We start from the raw sequence: 16,366 nt of genomic DNA, 5'->3' as shown, positions 1-16,366 counted from the left end.
AGTCCCATTTAATTTTGATTACAATACTCACTCTCGTACATATCCTGGAAAGATGGACATATCTTTCCAGCACACCTCTTTGCCACAAACTCCACTAACCTAATTTTCTTGGTACACGATAATGACCTTTTCCAGATCCACAAAAACCATACCCAGTTGCAGTATCTTTTTTTAATCTGAACTAGAGCTGTCGATTAATCACAGTTAACTCATGCGATTAACTCAAAAATATTAATCTCTATTAAAAACATTAATCACGATTATTCAGTTTTAATTGCACTGTTAAACAATAGAATACCAATTGAAATTTATTAAATATTTTAATTTTTTCTACATTTTCAAATATATTGATTTCTATTACAACACAGAATACAAAGTGCACACTGCTCGCTTTATATCTTTATTACAAATATTTGCACTGTAAAAATGAGTATTTTTCAATTCACCTTATAGAAGTACTGTAATGCAATCTCTTTGTCATGAAAGTGCAACTTACAAATATTAATTTGTTGTTACATAACTGCACTCAAAAACAAAACAATACAAAACTTTAGAGCCTACAAGTCCACTCAGGCCTACTTCTCATTCAGCCAATTGCTAAGACAAACAAGTTTGTTTACATTTATGGGAAATAATGCTGCCCACTTCTTATTTACAGTGTCACCAGAAAGTGAGGAACAGGCATTCACATGGGACTTTTGTAGTCAACATGGCAAGGTATTTACATGCCAGATACGCTAAGCATTCATAGGCTCCTTCATGATTCGGCCTCCATTCCAGAGGACATGAGTTAATTAAATTTGTGACTGAACTCCTCGGGGAGAATTGTATGTCTCTAGCTCTATTTTACCTGCATTCTGCCATATATTTCGTGTTATAGTAGTCTTGGATGATGACTCAGCACATGTTCATTTTAAGAACAATTTCGCTGCAGATTTGACAGAACACAAAGAAGGTACCAATGTGAGACTTCTAAAGACAGCTACAGCACTTGACCCAAGGTTTAAGCATTTGAAGTGCCTTCCAAAATCTGAGAGGGAAGAGGTATGGACCATGCTTCAGAAGCCTTAAAAGAGCAATACTCCAATGTGGAAACTACAGAATCCAAACCACCAAAAAAGAAAATCAACCTTCTGCTGGTGGCATCTGACTCAGATAATGAAAATGAACATGCATCGGTCCGCTCTGCTTTAGATTGTTATCAAGCAGAACCTGTCATCAGAATGGATGCATGTCTTCTGGAATGGTGGTTGAAGCATGAAGGGACATATGAATCTTTAGTGTGTCTGGCATGTAAACATCTTGCGATGTCAGCTACAACAGTGACATTGTAAATAAGAAGTGGGCAGCATTATTGCCGGTAAATGTAAACAAACTTGTTTGTCTGAGCGATTGGCTGAACAAGAAGTAGGACTGAGTGGACTTGTAGGCTCTAAAGTTTTACAATGTTTTGTTTTTGAATGCAGTTATTTTTTGTACATAATTCTACCTTTGTAAGTTCCACTTTCATGATAAAGAGATTGCGCTACAATACTTATATTAGGTTAATTGAAAAATACCACCTTTTGTTTTACAGTGCATATATTTGTAATAGCAATAAATATAAAGTGAGCACTGTACACTTCGTATTCTATGTTGTAATTGAAATCAATTTATGTGAAAATGTAGAAAACATCTGAAAATATTTAAACAAATGGTATTCTATTATTAACAGTGCAATTAATCATGATTATGTTTTTAATCACTTGACAGCCCTTCTCTGAATTTCTCCATGAGGATGCATAGTGCAAACTCAAATTCACACTGACCCTTTCACATTTCAACCATTATACGCAGATGCTTTACAATGATCTTCTCCAATACTTTCATAGCATGTGATGGCAGCTTAACTGGGTAATAATTAGCTCACAGTGTAATATCTGCTTTATGTTTAAAAATAGGCACCGCAGAGCTTTTATGCCATTCATCTGGTATTTTCCTTTTCTTGAGGATATCATTGAACAAATTTGCAAAATACTGGATGCCCTCCCTTTCCAGTGACTTCACTGTATCCATTGGTACAGGTCCTAAGTGCCTCTGGAAACTTTTCCTTGCTTCTCAATCTTTCATGCCCTGGTTTGGTTTACATGTTCTTGATTCTTCCCTTGGGTTGTCCTCATTTATTACTCTTTCAAAATAAAAATTGAGGATTTGCGTGTTTCAAAAATGATTAGCTGAGGCATTTCTGTGTATCTCTGTAGGATGGTAGATTAATTTGTTGACAGGTGGTTTGTATATGAGGAAGGGAGGGCAGGGATGGATTGAGGCCTATTGGCACTATTGGCCAGTACCTAGGACAACAGTTCCTGGTATTACGTGACTACATCAGTATCTCACCCTTCGTGGGTTTGCTTTGTTAAAATACATTTCCAGCTCTTGTGGTAGCGAAGAAAAGCTTGAAGACATGACCTCAGTGTAACCAATGCAGGAACATCTGCCTGAGTGTGTCAACAGCCTGAAAAATCAGCTCTGTGAAGGGTGAATTTCCCCAATTGTCTCAATGGCATGTTGAGTTCTTTGCCCTCAGAACCAGGCAGGAGGAGAAAAGCGCAGCAGGCCAAGCCCTTCCTCACACGCAGCCACTACTGTGGATTTCTTTTGTCTGCCAAGGGAGCCTCTGCTGCTGCTCCTCCCTCTCTGTAGGGTCTATTCCCACTGCTCCTTAAAGATGGGGAGAAGGGAGGCTGCTGCCAATCTTTGGGGAAGAAAGTGGTCCTATGCCACTGCTCCTGTCTCTGCAGGTGGGGAAGAGGGTTCCCTTGCAGTGCTATTCCAAGGGGAGGGGCAGTGAATAAGGTAAGGCCATAATTGGACCCCTGGTTGCCTTAATCCAGCCGTGTGTGTGTGTGTGTGTGTGTGGAGGAGGCAGTACATTAATTCACTGGGAGCTAGAATTAGGAATGACAGCATTTATTAATGGGAGTTTCCAGCTTCTCTTCTTTGGTTTGGGTTCCAGTAATATGACAGAGGACCCACCATGAACTCACCAATGGGTTGAGAACACCTGTGCCACTGGCAATCACTCTATGATCTTGTCTAGACTGGGAATTTGCACGCTTGCAGCCATTGGTGTAAACAAGCTATGCCAGTATTTGCACATCTGGACGCTGCTGCTTCTTGAAACTCTGGGGTAAGCTCCACTGGTGCAAATAGCAGCTTTGCCTGACGCCATGAAGGCTTACACTACTACAGCTACACCAACGGCTGAATCAGCCATCTGGGCGAGGCCTAAAATCACTTGTGCACGTTTAAAAAAATATATATAATTTTTGCATGTAGATGTTGGCCAGTACAAAGACCTCCCCCCTGCCACTCTTCATTGTTGGCATCTGAATGTGAATTGGGGGCTCAGGTACATTTCTCAGAGACCCCGATTCAGGCCATCTGCCTGAGAGGGGCAGGGCCTAGTGAGTGTCCTCCAATGGGAGGACGGGCTAGTTTGCAAACCAGGTAGGAGTATTAAGTATGCCTTTTGACATTATTTTGGGGGTAATTCTTTGTAAGAATAATTAAGTACTTTGTACTTTGAGGCCCAAGATTTGAAAATCCTGTAGATAACAGTGAGACATGTCACTCTGAGCTTAGTAACTGTTGTTCTGGGGTAGGTAGCATAACTTTTATTATTCTGTTTTTAAAGTGTTTATTCAGTAGGTTTTCTTTTTGTTATAAGGAAGCCATTGCGGGGGAGGGGCTGACAAATAGGTTTTTTTGTTTTTAATTTTGGGTATTATCAATTTCGGTGTCTTATATTTAAACTCTAAGTTACTTTAAGGTTTGGAACTTTCAAGATGCATTCAGATTAAGATCATTTTCCCCAGTAGAAGTAGTTAGTGTCCTAGAATACCAGTAAAGTCTAGGACTGTGAGTTCTCTGGGTGTCTGTGTGTTTGTAATGTTGAGCTGGTCTTTTTCCGCAGACTTTGGATCCCTCTGTAGCTAGAGAGCTGTTTCGAGCACAGGCTGTACTTTCTGAGATGTTTGGAAGTACCTGGCGTGTCTTGGCACCACCATAAACGAACAGCAAATAACAATCAGATCTGCCCAGTTTCGGCAGTTTTCTTCTGTGGGTGACACTTTATGCAAATTATGAAATGAGCTAATTGGCATATTTCCCCATTTTGTTTATATATAGCCAGAAACTCAAGCTGATAGGCGGAATACCTTGTTCAAAGCAGTGGTGCAGGTGGGCCATGGAGCTGCACAAAGCTCTGGCTGGGACAATTGTCTGGGTGTTTGGCGGGAGGGGAAGATGCTGAGTGGGAAGCTGATGTGGGGTGTAGGTAGGCCAGTGCCTACTGGGACTGCTGATATCGCTGGCACACCGGGTAGGTGGTGCTGAAGCTCCAGGGAACTTCTGGGAGAGTAGAAGGTGCTGGGGCTGCTGGTGGGGAGCAAGTGCATGCTGTGGTGAAAAGGATTCTAGGGTAGGGGGTCAGCTGGATGGGAGAGTAGGGGGGTACTAGAACTCCTGGACGAGGAGGTGCTGGGACTGCTGAGAGGATAGGGGTCTCTTGCAGTGAGGGGCTGTTGGGGGTGAAGGGACTGTTCAGTTAGTGTGATTTGTGCTGGGGAAGCCTTCCCCACCTCACCCCCTGGTGGTGCTGGTCCTGTTGCTGCTGCAGTCTTCCTCTTACCATCGCTACTGCTGTCTCCCAGCTGCAGTGCCCTCTCCTGGCTTTGATCCACCGGGAGAGGTGTTGCACCCCAGCAGCATCTTGTGGCCACAGACACAACTGCAGGCAAATGCCTGCTGCCTTCCTGCAGCTCTGCTAGATATGTTGCAAGAACAGTCCCAATCCCTTGACGGACTCCATCCTGATCAGACTGTCTGTCCTCCAGATGTGCAGAGTGCACTCATCACTAGACTTTACCTTGTGAATCTGACCACCTTTGTCAAATATTGGGGGAAGAGTCCATATGGCTTTGGTGAGGCATGACTCTCCTTTACAAATCTATTAGCATTCTCTAAGGATGACCAGAAGAATGAAGATAAGGATGATCCAGTTGACATAGTGTACTTGGATTTTCAGAAAGACTTGACAAGGTCCCACATCAAAGGCCCTTAAGGAAATTATGTAGTCATGGGATGAGGGAAGGTCCTCTCATGGATCATAACTAAGGCTACGTTTTAGTCATGGGCATTTTTAGTAAAAGTCATGACCAGGTCACGGGCAGTAAACAAAAATTCATGGCCTGTGACCCGTCCATGATGTTTACTATATAACCCTAACTAAAACTTTAGGTGGGGGCTATAGGTGCTGGGCAGGGGTGGTCTCGGGGGGGGGAGGAGGGGCCTGCGGGTGATAGGGAGGTGGCCCAGGACCCCGGCTGGTGCTGGGGGGAGGAAAGGGTTGTTGGGGCTGGCTGGCTACCAATGGGAGCTGTGGGGACGGCGCCTGCGGGCGTGGACAGCATGGAGCCCCCTGGCCGCCCCACCCCTAGGAGCTGCAGGGACATGCCGGTGGGAGCCTGGGACAGACCTTGAGCCATCACTGGCCACTGCAGAAGTCACAGAGGTCATGGAATCCATGACTTCCTTGACCTCCATGACAGACACGCGGCCTTAATCATAACTGGTTAAAAGACAGGAAACAAAGGGTAGGAACAAAATGGTCAGCTTTCACAATGGAGAGTGGTAAATAGCAGTGTTCCCCAGGGATCTGTACTGGGACTGGTACAGACTAACATATTCATAAATGATCTGGAAAAAGGGGTAAACAGTGAGGTGACAAAGTAGAGGGTGAAGAGTTACAAAGGGATTTCACAAAACTGGGTGACTGGGCAACAAAATAGCAGATGAAATTCAATTTTGATAAATGCAAACTAATGCATATTGGAAACCATAATCCCAACTATATATAAAAAATGATGGCATTTAAATTGGCTGTTACCACTCAAGAAAGAGATCTTGCAGTCATGGTGGATAGTTCTCTGAAAACATGTGCTCAATATGCAGATTCAAATCCTTCCTTTCCTTGATGTGAAGCAGGGTCTTGAACCCAGGTCTCCCATCTGAGTGCCCAGCCACAGGGTTATAGAGTCATCCTCTCTGGGCTTGGCTACATTTGCGAGTTACAGCACAATAAAAGAGCCCAGGATGCCCTAGCTCACTACCCATCCACACTGGCAAGGCACGTAGAGCGCTCTGACTCCGCGGCTACAGCGCTGCTGGTACTCCACCTCGGCGAATGGAATAACGTTTGCTGTGTCCACAGTGCCAGTGTGGATGAGGTGTTGCTTTACTGCGCTCTGATCAGCCTCCGGAGCCATCCTATAATCCCCTTAAGTCAAGTGGCCACTCTTGTCATTGTTTTGAACTCGCTGTACAAATGCGGATATGCCCTTTGAAAGCTCCGTTTCTGGCAGCCGGCTGTTTATCTGCTCCGAGACCAACAACTGTTAGTGTGGAATGCTGTGTGAGAGAGAGAGAGGCGGGGGGAGGGCGGGGTCTGCTGCTGTCTGAATTTACAAGACAGCATGCTGACATGCTCTCAGCCACCCAACCCACCCTCTCTCCCCCCACATACACACAACCCACTCCCTGTCACACTCCACCCCACCCCATTTGAAAAGCACGCTGCAGTCACTTGCATGCTGGGATAGCGCCCAATGCCGCTGCAAGTGCCACAAATGTGGCCACGCTAGTGCACTTGAAGCTGTCAGTGTGGACAGACTGCAGAGCTTTCCCCCCTGCACTCTCCAAAGGCAGGTTTAACTCAAAGCACTTTACATCTGCAAGTTTAGCCATGCCCTCTGTCTCATTGACCTAGTCATAGGTGCCTAATTCTCCCTGTGCAGTGCACAGGGAGCCTGGGCACCTAACTTGGGACTGTGAATTCCACTAGGTGGCGGAATCCCTAAAAGTTAGGCACTGCAATGCTGAGCCTGTTTCCTTTGTGGATCTAACCCCCAATTGTGCTTTTGAAAATCTCCCCCAATATTAATCAGAGCTAACTGTAGTCTTTGCACCCTGCTGTACTGTTACCTCCCCATGTTATCCTTTTCCAAAGGCTGTTAAACACCTGTCATAATTTCTAATTTGCTGATGAACCTGCTAACAAAATTAAAAGTAGACGTGCCTCATAAACAAACATGTTCCAGTGTCTGGGGTCTCCAGCGCTCTGAGGCCAGGGAGGAATTCTAAGGCTTCACCTGGACATGCCATGCTAAGCCAGCATGCCGAGGTCACTGCAACCTCATTATAAGTGTCGTCACTTGTAACTGAATCCGTGTGTGCAGCCCTCATCGCTTTCCAGACTCAGTGAGAGAGTGTTGACAAAGAATCAGGAAGGAGCCAATCAGAAAACAGTAATTCACTGAGACAGAAAACAACTTAATCTAACAAGCAGAATTGCTTCCTCAGCAGGACTAGCCTAATTCCAAACCTATCTTCATGCTCTCCTTGCAGTCTGAATGAGCAAAGGTCTAAAATGTAATAAAGGCCCTTTACCAGATAAAGTCCTCTGTTCATCTGAGCAACTCCAAGCAACCATCTGTGCAGTGAAAGAGAGAATTACATTAGGAGTTATCACGAGAAAAGCATTTTTAGTTCCTTTTCGCTATACACACAAGCAAAGAGCAACAAATAATTACTCTTCTATACCTGAAATACTTCAGGCCTTATCCTGATCTTCCTTATGTTGGTGGAAGTCCAGAATGAATCTGTTAAAGACAATGGAATTTCATCAGTGTAAAACTGGTGTTGGTTTGATCATATTCAGGCCCCTTATCTCTGTGTTGTTTAGAGCGTAGTGCAAAATAGAAACTTTGTTTTTTTAATACTTCATTGAGTTGCAGGTCAGATAGTTTACTTCAACCTCCATCATCTAATCAGAGAGTTGAAACTGAGTTTTCCCTAGAGATAAGGTGACCATATTTCCAAAACAAAAAACCCCACACTTTGGGGGTGATAGTTCTAGGGTCATAAAAATCTAATATAAAAGATTAAAGTACTTTTTTATTTTCTAAACATGTGCTTCTGTCACCCCTGCCCGTTGCTGACTAAACAATAACGTGTGTACCTTTCTTATTAGAGGTTTCAGAGTAACAGCCGTGTTAGTCTGTATTCGCAAAAAGAAAAGGAGTTTCCAATTTACAGCTGGGGAAACTGAAGCACAGACAAGGGAAGTGATTTGTCCAGAGTCACCCAGCACACCAGTGGCCAAACCATGAATAGCACCCAGAGGCCCAGTCCAGTGCTATATCCACTAGGCAACACTGCCTCCTTTCACAGCAATAAGTCAATGGCAGCTGTGGGTACTCAGTACCTTGTGCAAATCAGACACACAATACTTCAAGTTTGGGAGCCCCACAACTGATACACACAAAATCTGGGCCTGGTCCAAAACCTATGGAAATCAGTGGCAAGACTTGGATTGGCTTCAATGAGTTTTGGATTAGGACTGCGCTGAACCCTCCTGAAAACGTGGCTGATAAGTGGCACAACTGTTACATGGGAAATAAGCCTCTGGACTTTATTTTAAAAACATAAGCTGATTCCACTAGAATGATGGGCCAAAATGTTAACATGCCCTTTTACTATGCTTTATATCCTGCCTGTGGCTGCCTATCTGCCAGATAGAAATATAATCACAATGCACCAGCTCCTGAGACCCTCGCTCAGGCAAACTCCTTTTGAAATCACATCCTCATCGTCATCAGTTAAGCTTGTACTGAAGGCTGCCGTTTTTCACTTGTATAGAATCAGGGTGATCTCAATGAAAGAAGCACCAGCAGGATGGATGTAATGATATAGAATCATAGAATATCAGGGTTGGAAGGGACCTCAGGAGGTCATCTAGTCCAACCCCCTGCTCAAAAGCAGGACCCATCCCCAATTAAATCATCCCAGCCAGGGCTTTGTCAAGCCTGACCTTAAAAACTTCTAAGGAAGGAGATTCCACCACCTCCCTAGGCAACGCATTACAGTGTTTCACCACCCTCCTAGTGAAAAAGTTTTTCCTAATATCCAACCTAAATCTCCCCCACTGCAACTTGAGACCATTACTCCTTGTCCTGTCCTCTTCCACCACTGAGAATAGTCTAGAACCATCCTCTCTAGAACCACCTCTCAGGTAGTTGAAAGCAGCTATCAAATCCCCCCTCATTTTTCTCTTCCGCAGACTAAACAATCCCAGTTCCCTCAGCCTCTCCTCATAAGTCATGTGTTCCAGACCCCAATCATTTTTGTTGCCCTTCGTTGGACTCTTTCCAATTTATCCACATCCTTCTTGTAGTGTGGGGCCCAAAACTGGACACAGTACTCCAGATGAGGCCTCACCAATGTCGAATAGAGGGGGACGATCACGTTTCTCGATCTGCTCGCTATGCCCCTACTTATACATCCCAAAATGCCATTGGCCTTCTTGGCAGCAAGGGCACACTGCTGACTCATATCCAGCTTCTCGTCCACTGTCACCCCTAGGTCCTTTTCCGCAGGACTGCTGCCTAGCCATTCGGTCCCTAGTCTGTAGCTGTGCATTGGGTTCTTCCGTCCTAAGTGCAGGACCCTGCACTTGTCCTTATTGAACCTCATCAGATTTCTTTTGGCCCAATCCTCCAATTTGTCTAGGTCCCTCTGTATCCTATCCCTGCCCTCCAGCGTATCTACCACTCCTCCCAGTTTAGTATCATCCGCAAATTTGCTGAGAGTGCAATCCACACCATCCTCCAGATCATTTATGAAGATATTGAACAAAACCGGCCCCAGGACCGACCCCTGGGGCACTCCACTTGACACCGGCTGCCAACTAGACATGGAGCCATTGATCACTACCCGTTGAGCCCGACAATCTAGCCAACTTTCTACCCACCTTATAGTGCATTCAACCAGCCCGTACTTCTTTAACTTGCTGACAAGAATACTGTGGGAGACAGTGTCAAAAGCTTTGCTAAAGTCAAGATACAATACATCCATTGCTTTCCCTTCATCCACAGAACCAGTAATCTCATCATAGAAGGCGATTAGATTAGTCAGGCATGACCTTCCCTTGGTGAATCCATACATGATATGTACCAGTATCCCCTCTGTTTTCTCTTCTGATCCCAGGACGTCAATTGTGAGAGGGACATTATACAAGGGGATGGAACGAAGGGCAGTTGGGATCTATATTATCTCATTTTCCCCTGTTACCTCCTCACCCTGTGCCATCTCATCTCCTCTATTGCTTGGGTTTCCAACCCCTTCCCCCCCTTTTTATTTTTCATTGTATTCTCACACCCCAATCGTTTTCTGTCTCAAGTGAAGGAACTTCCTACAGAATCTCTCTAGGTCTACAGCTAGAACTGGGTGGATAACAGATTTTTTTGGTTCACTGACAATTCAGAAAAAAAATTGAGTTGGTTAGAAATTTTTGGTGAATCAGAAAGTTGAAAAAAATCTCATTTGTCAAACAAAACATGTCACTGATTTTTGAGCACACTTTACCTGTAAAAAAAGGAAACTTTGAAACAAAAGGGCATTTTGAATTGAAAAATCAAAACATTTCAATCTGAAGAAGTTAAACCATTTTGATTGTTTTTTTTTTCCATTCGTTTAGGTTTTGTTTTTTACTGAAACAATTTGAAAAAGTCAACACTAACTCATTTAAAGTTTCAGTGGGGCTGAATCTGCATATTTTGCTGAAAAACGTTTTGGTCAAAATATTTCACCCAGCTCTAGCTGCAACCTGTCTGGCAGAGAGGGATAGCCTCCGCATTCCCTCCACATGTATCTGATTCCTGTCCACCCTCATCCTACCCCTATGCACAGGGATATGGGGAAGGATTCATGAGATGATTCCTCAGGATATTTAACTGACTCATGTTATGCGTGCGTCTGTGTATGTGTGCTTGTTGTGGGCTGGGAGTTTCAAAGGAGCGGAAGACAGTTAAGAGTTCCAAACCCCACTGAATTTCTATGGGCTTTGGGTGCCTAACACCCTTAGACTTCGTTGAAAATCCCAGTGGTAGTCGTTAAATTCCCCACTGTCTCCTGCTGCAGAAGTGGAGCCCTGGTGCTTGTTCCTTTTATTTCTGTCATCTGCAGTGTTGCCAACTCACACAAGATTTGGTATTTTCTCTTGAGGTCCAGCTGTTGGGACTTGAGGCTTGGCATGAGAATATCAAGTGGGCCCTTAAGGCTCAGAAGCCAGAAAGCACAAATAACACCTCTCTCCCCCCCGCCACACCACATTTCTTATTTAAAAATAAAAAACCCTCATGATTTTTAAGCCATTATTTCTTAGGACCTCATTGTTGAATGGTTGAGGCTGGCAATACTGGATTTGCTTAGGTTTTTAAGGTGAAATAAAAAAGCAAACCAGTTGTGATTCAGCTTTACGTTTCTAAACACTACTGGCCCAAGCACTAGCTTTGCCACCGGAAAAATCCCAGACTCAGATTTTTTAGTTTTTAAAAGCGTGGTGACTTCTTAATGGGTATATAATCTAAGGCTGTAACCTTCCTTCCTGTCTCTCCTTTCATCCCCTCTTGTCTACCTGTATTATTCTTTCACTTTTCTTTGTGCTCAGCTTTCTCTCTCTCCTCTCTTAACTTGGTCTGTGATTGTGAGTTCTGTATTTCCTTACTAGACTCTGCACTGCAGAGAAGACCAATCAGCCGGTAGCTTTCCTTGCTTCCTGTCTCTCCCAGCTAGAGTAGGTGTGCCCTACTCACCTGAAAAGTTAGACACAAATGAAATACCTCAAGCCTCAGGGAAGACAGAAAAACTTAAACCTGATTCCAATTGCAGGAGCGACAGACAGCAGGAGCAGCTACCGGAACTGGGCTCAAAGCAAAGCACTGGCCCAAAAATCAAGGATGTGACACCCAGCAGGTAAGAGAACTGGATTCTGTTTCTCTTAGCAGTACTATGGGAGGGAAAACTTTGCTTTATTGCCACATTCCTGGGGGAATTGGGGAGGGAGAGACATGAGGCCTTGTATAGGAATTCCAGCTGAGCCGTGTCAGAGGAGTTAATCAAGAATGTAATGGTGTCTGACAGTTAACTTCACCAAAGCAGCCAGGAAAGAGAGGAGATCAGCCCACCATTTTAGGATACAGAGTGAAATCTCCAAGGAGTGTTCCCTCCTGAGGGATAATAAACAGGGGCCTGGTTCTAGGCATATTTCCCTCCCTCAAGCATAGCCATCGGGGGCTGAGTTTAATTCTTAACATGGATATCTCCCTGGGGACAGTATCCACAGAGTCTGGATTCAGTCTTCACTGGAAACAGACCTCTCAGGAGAGGGCACCCGGGGAGTTCTGGGTTCAGTGATTAGCAGATCTGCATCCCTAGGGACAGTAACAAAGGGGCCTGGTTCAAATCCCAGTGGGTGGAGCCCTGGGAGCAAAGTAATCAGGAGTTCTGTTCAACCTGCTGTGGTTAGAGCGCTCCTAAGTACAGGAAGCAGAAAGCCTGGGTTTAATCATCCCAGCCAGGGCTTTGTCAAGCCTGACCTTAAAAACCTCTAAGGAAGGAGATTCTACCACCTCCCTATGTAACGCATTCCAGTGTTTCACCACCCTCTTAGTGAAAAAGTTTTTCCTAATATCCAACCTAAACCTCCCCCACTGCAACTCTTCCCCATAACACTCTCACTTCCTGTTGCACTTCTGTCACAGACCCAGAGGTTATATGGGAGCTGGATCAGAGCTGGGAAGGAGGCTACTGTGGGCCCCATAGAGAATACTGGATTGGGAGTGGGAAGGAAAGATTCGTTGAGAAGGACTGGTTGTGAGGAGGAGGCATTTGTGACTGTTCCAGAGGTTATATTGGAGGTGGATATAGTCAGGGGAGGAGGCGGCTGTATGCCAGTTCTTAGGATATTGCAGACCTGGATTGCGCCAAAGAAGAGGTTTCTGTGATATGGTCCTTAACCATGTTTTGGAGCTGGAGAGCGTCAGAAGAGACGGAGCTGGTGACTTGTTAATTGGATAATCTATTGGAGATGGAGTGGACGAGGGGAGGATCTCCGATCCCATTCCTGGAGGGTGAACGTGAGCTGGACTGATTCAGGGGAAAAGTATATGTATGATCTATACTCCATTCAGTGTACTGGAACTGAGTAAGGTCTCAGGGAAGAGACACACGTGACCCAGTCCATGAAGTTGAAGCTGCATTTCAGGAGAAAAATACTCCTCATCCTTATGGATGGACAAGCCCTGCTAGTTCAGAGGCTTGTCCAGATCCAGTCCATCACTCTGCTAACATGGGATTGTCCCCTATATTTCATGTTAGTAGTTCAAAAACAGTCCAGTCATGTGTTAACTGCCCCAAGCAATGGAGCTTCTGAACTTTCTTTGGGAAGCTATTTCACAGCCTAATCAATCTCAATGACAGAAAGTTATTCCTGATATTCAGGCCTTTCCTAATTTCATCCCACTATTCTGAGTCATAGTTTCTTGCACTGCCCTAATAAGTCCTCTCTGTCCTTCGGGTTCACTCTTTTCAAAGACTTCTAGATTGTTATCTAGCGGTGCATGCACGTGGCAAAAAGTTTTTTACAAATATTAATCTGAAAAAAATTAAAATGAACTTTCTCCATTTGTGTTCATGCCTCTTTTGTGTTCACTTTTGCATGGTTATCCTAGCAAGGCACGGTTTAAGAAAGATTGTAAAATATTTATGGAAAGTGATTTTTGAATTTAGACTTGTGAGTATTCACACCAGACATCCCATCAGGGAACCAAAATTTACGTGGTGACTTATGTATCTAATCAAAATGGCTCAAACTTTGTAAGGTGAACAAATCTGAAAAAGACCGTGGCCTGTTGACAACTAGCAAAAATTAGCAAAATGAAGCAAATAAATTGTTTTGAGTTATTCTCCCAATTCCATGTTATCATGCCCACCACCTAGTGACTGTTTAGTTAAATTAAACATGTTTAGATAATGTAATAGTGTCTTCTCAGAAGTCAATCCCTCCAGCCTTCCTGGGCACTTTCATTGTTGTAGCTCTTCTCTGAACTCCCTATTTTCTTTCGGCTAATGAGGTACCCAGAAATGAATTCAGTGATACAGATGTACTTATGCCCATGTCTGAGCCATGTAGTGAGGGAGCATTGCCTCCCTACTCCAGGATGTGAAGCCTCTGCTTATGCAGCCCAAAATTAATAGATTCTGAGGCCAGAATGGATCAAGTGTGACCTCCTGTATATCGCAGGCTAAAGAACCTCATCTAATAATTTAGATAGCAAACCCTAACTTCTGTTTGAACTTTCTGTTAGAAATACATCCAGTCTCAATTTAAAGACTTAAAGTGATGGAAAATCTACCACATCCACAGATAAATTGTTCCAAAGGTTAATTACCCTCACTGTTACAAATTTCTTGGCTGAATTTGTTAAGCTTCAGCTTCAGTGTCCAGCCATCGGATCTTGTTATGCCTTTTCCTGCTAGGTTAAAGAGCTATCTGTTATCAGAATTACACAGGCCATTTTTGCTGGAATATTGCATTGCAAACTCCTATCTGTTGTCCGTTGTCCAATACATTGTCCATTACCATTCCCTAAATTTCATGAAGGCTTATGCTGCGGCCTCAAGTGATGCTGGGGGGTGGGCCCAGAATATGCAGTTGGGGCACAAATGTGTGTCCAAGTCAGTTTGTCCCTCAGTTTCTGTGTTGGGTTGGGGAGTGGGGGTATTAGCAGGACCTGAAAAATGGGATTCTGGTCTGTGTATTCAGGCTGAGGAGGATGTTGTTTAATCCACCAGGGGTGCATTGAAGCTGGATCATGTAAGGAGGGGTTGTGACCTGGTTGTGCTGTATCTGACACTCATCATGCCAAAGTTGCTAGGTAACGGTTCTGTTCTGTGGATGTAGGGCTCTTAACTTGTTTTACAGATTGAGTTGTGTGGGTGCAAGTCTGTGATAACCTGTCTGAACTGGTCTTTTCAGCTCACAGGAGCTTCTGGCCCTCCTGCTCGTGTAGTTGAATTGGTCCAGTGGTTTTCAAACTTTTTGTATTGGTGACCCCTTTCACACAGCAAGCCTCTGAGTGTGACACCCCCCGCCCCTTATAAAATAAAAATGGGGGGGGGGTAATTTAATTTAATGAGGGCTTGGCAGCTGTCAGCCCCATGGTATTGACAGCTTGCGATCCCCATGTAACCACCTTGTGATCCCCTTGAGGACCCCCTGAATTAGTCTTCAATAAAAACACTTCTCCCTCCCCACCTAATTCACCTGTTAAGTTTTAAATATTTTTATGCAAATACAGCTATAGGGGAATTACTAGAGGGGAGACAGAAGCTGGATCGGGTTGGGGCAGCAGCGCCTGTGACACCAGTGCTGAAGGATGGTTCTGAGCTCAGCCAGAACATGGGAGGAGGGTGTGTGACCATAACACTGGAGGATGTATTAGAGTTGAATAGGCGCAGAGAAGAGCAGGGTCTGTGACCCCTGCTCTAGACAGTGCATCAGAGCTGCCTAGGGTCAGGGGAGGAAGGTGTTGGCTCTAGAGCTGGACAAGGTTTTGAACTGGATCAGGAGAGAGAGCACGTTTCTGTGACTTGGTTCTTAGAGGGTGTTTTGGAGCTGGAAGAGGCCTGGGTAAGAAGGTGTGTAGAGGTCATCAGTGGAAAGTGTATGGCATATGGATGGAACCGGTGAAGAGACATCAGCAACCTGGTCTTCAGAGGGCACAATGGAGCTGGATTGAGCCAGAGGAGGTGGCTATAAACTATCTCCCTGATGATGTATCCCAGATGGATTCAGCCAGGGAGAAGTATTTGGTGACCTGGTCACTAAAGGGTGAATGGAAACCTGACTGCGTCAAACAGAGGACACAGACAATGGAGGGTATATTTTGAACTGGATGTGGAGGATGGGTGGAAGCATCTGCTACTTAGTTACTGAGAGTGCCTCAGAACTGGATCAGATTAGGGAAGGAGAGTCGGTAACCATGCCTTTGTGGTTGCGTCTAAATTGGATTTGGTCAGCCTCAGCCAGGATGTTTCCAGAGCTGGATCAGGTCAGGAGAGGAGGCCTCTCAAGGGTTAGGGAATTGCAGCTGAATGATTTCACAGGAAGAAGGGCAACAGCCCAGTTCCAGGAAGTTTTGTCTGGATTTGAATGTATCATGGAAGGAGAGATTAGCAGCCTGGCCGCCAAAAGGAGTATGGGCAGGGGTGGCAAGTTATATGGGCCCGTGGTGCTAGGGCTCCAGCAATATTCAGGACCTGGTGTTCCAGCTCCACCAATGTTCAGGACCGGGTCTCTCCCCCGGTCCCACTTGCTGCCCCCGCGTGCTCCCCCCATCCCCAGAGCATCCATGTCTCAAGCAGGCAGCTGCCACCTGCAACTCTGCTCCCGGCATCAACTGCCGCCTCAGGGTCCTAGTGCCCC

At 44.9% G+C, this 16,366-nt stretch overlaps 1 protein-coding gene across 1 annotated transcript in view; it reads left to right on the top strand.

Moving 5' to 3' along the window:
- LOC140907689 (uncharacterized) overlaps positions 1-16,366 on the top strand; it is a 115,588-nt gene that overhangs the window by 55,668 nt on the left and 43,554 nt on the right. Inside the window, 1 exon segment of the mRNA XM_073334248.1 lies at positions 11,770-11,853. Within this exon segment, the coding sequence (XP_073190349.1) occupies positions 11,770-11,853 (84 nt within the window).

Source organism: Lepidochelys kempii, chromosome 1, assembly GCF_965140265.1.
Source record: "Lepidochelys kempii isolate rLepKem1 chromosome 1, rLepKem1.hap2, whole genome shotgun sequence".
Classification (NCBI taxonomy): Eukaryota; Metazoa; Chordata; order Testudines; family Cheloniidae; genus Lepidochelys; species Lepidochelys kempii.
Note: the sequence above shows the minus strand (reverse complement) of the source record. Positions and strands in the feature narration are given on the sequence as shown.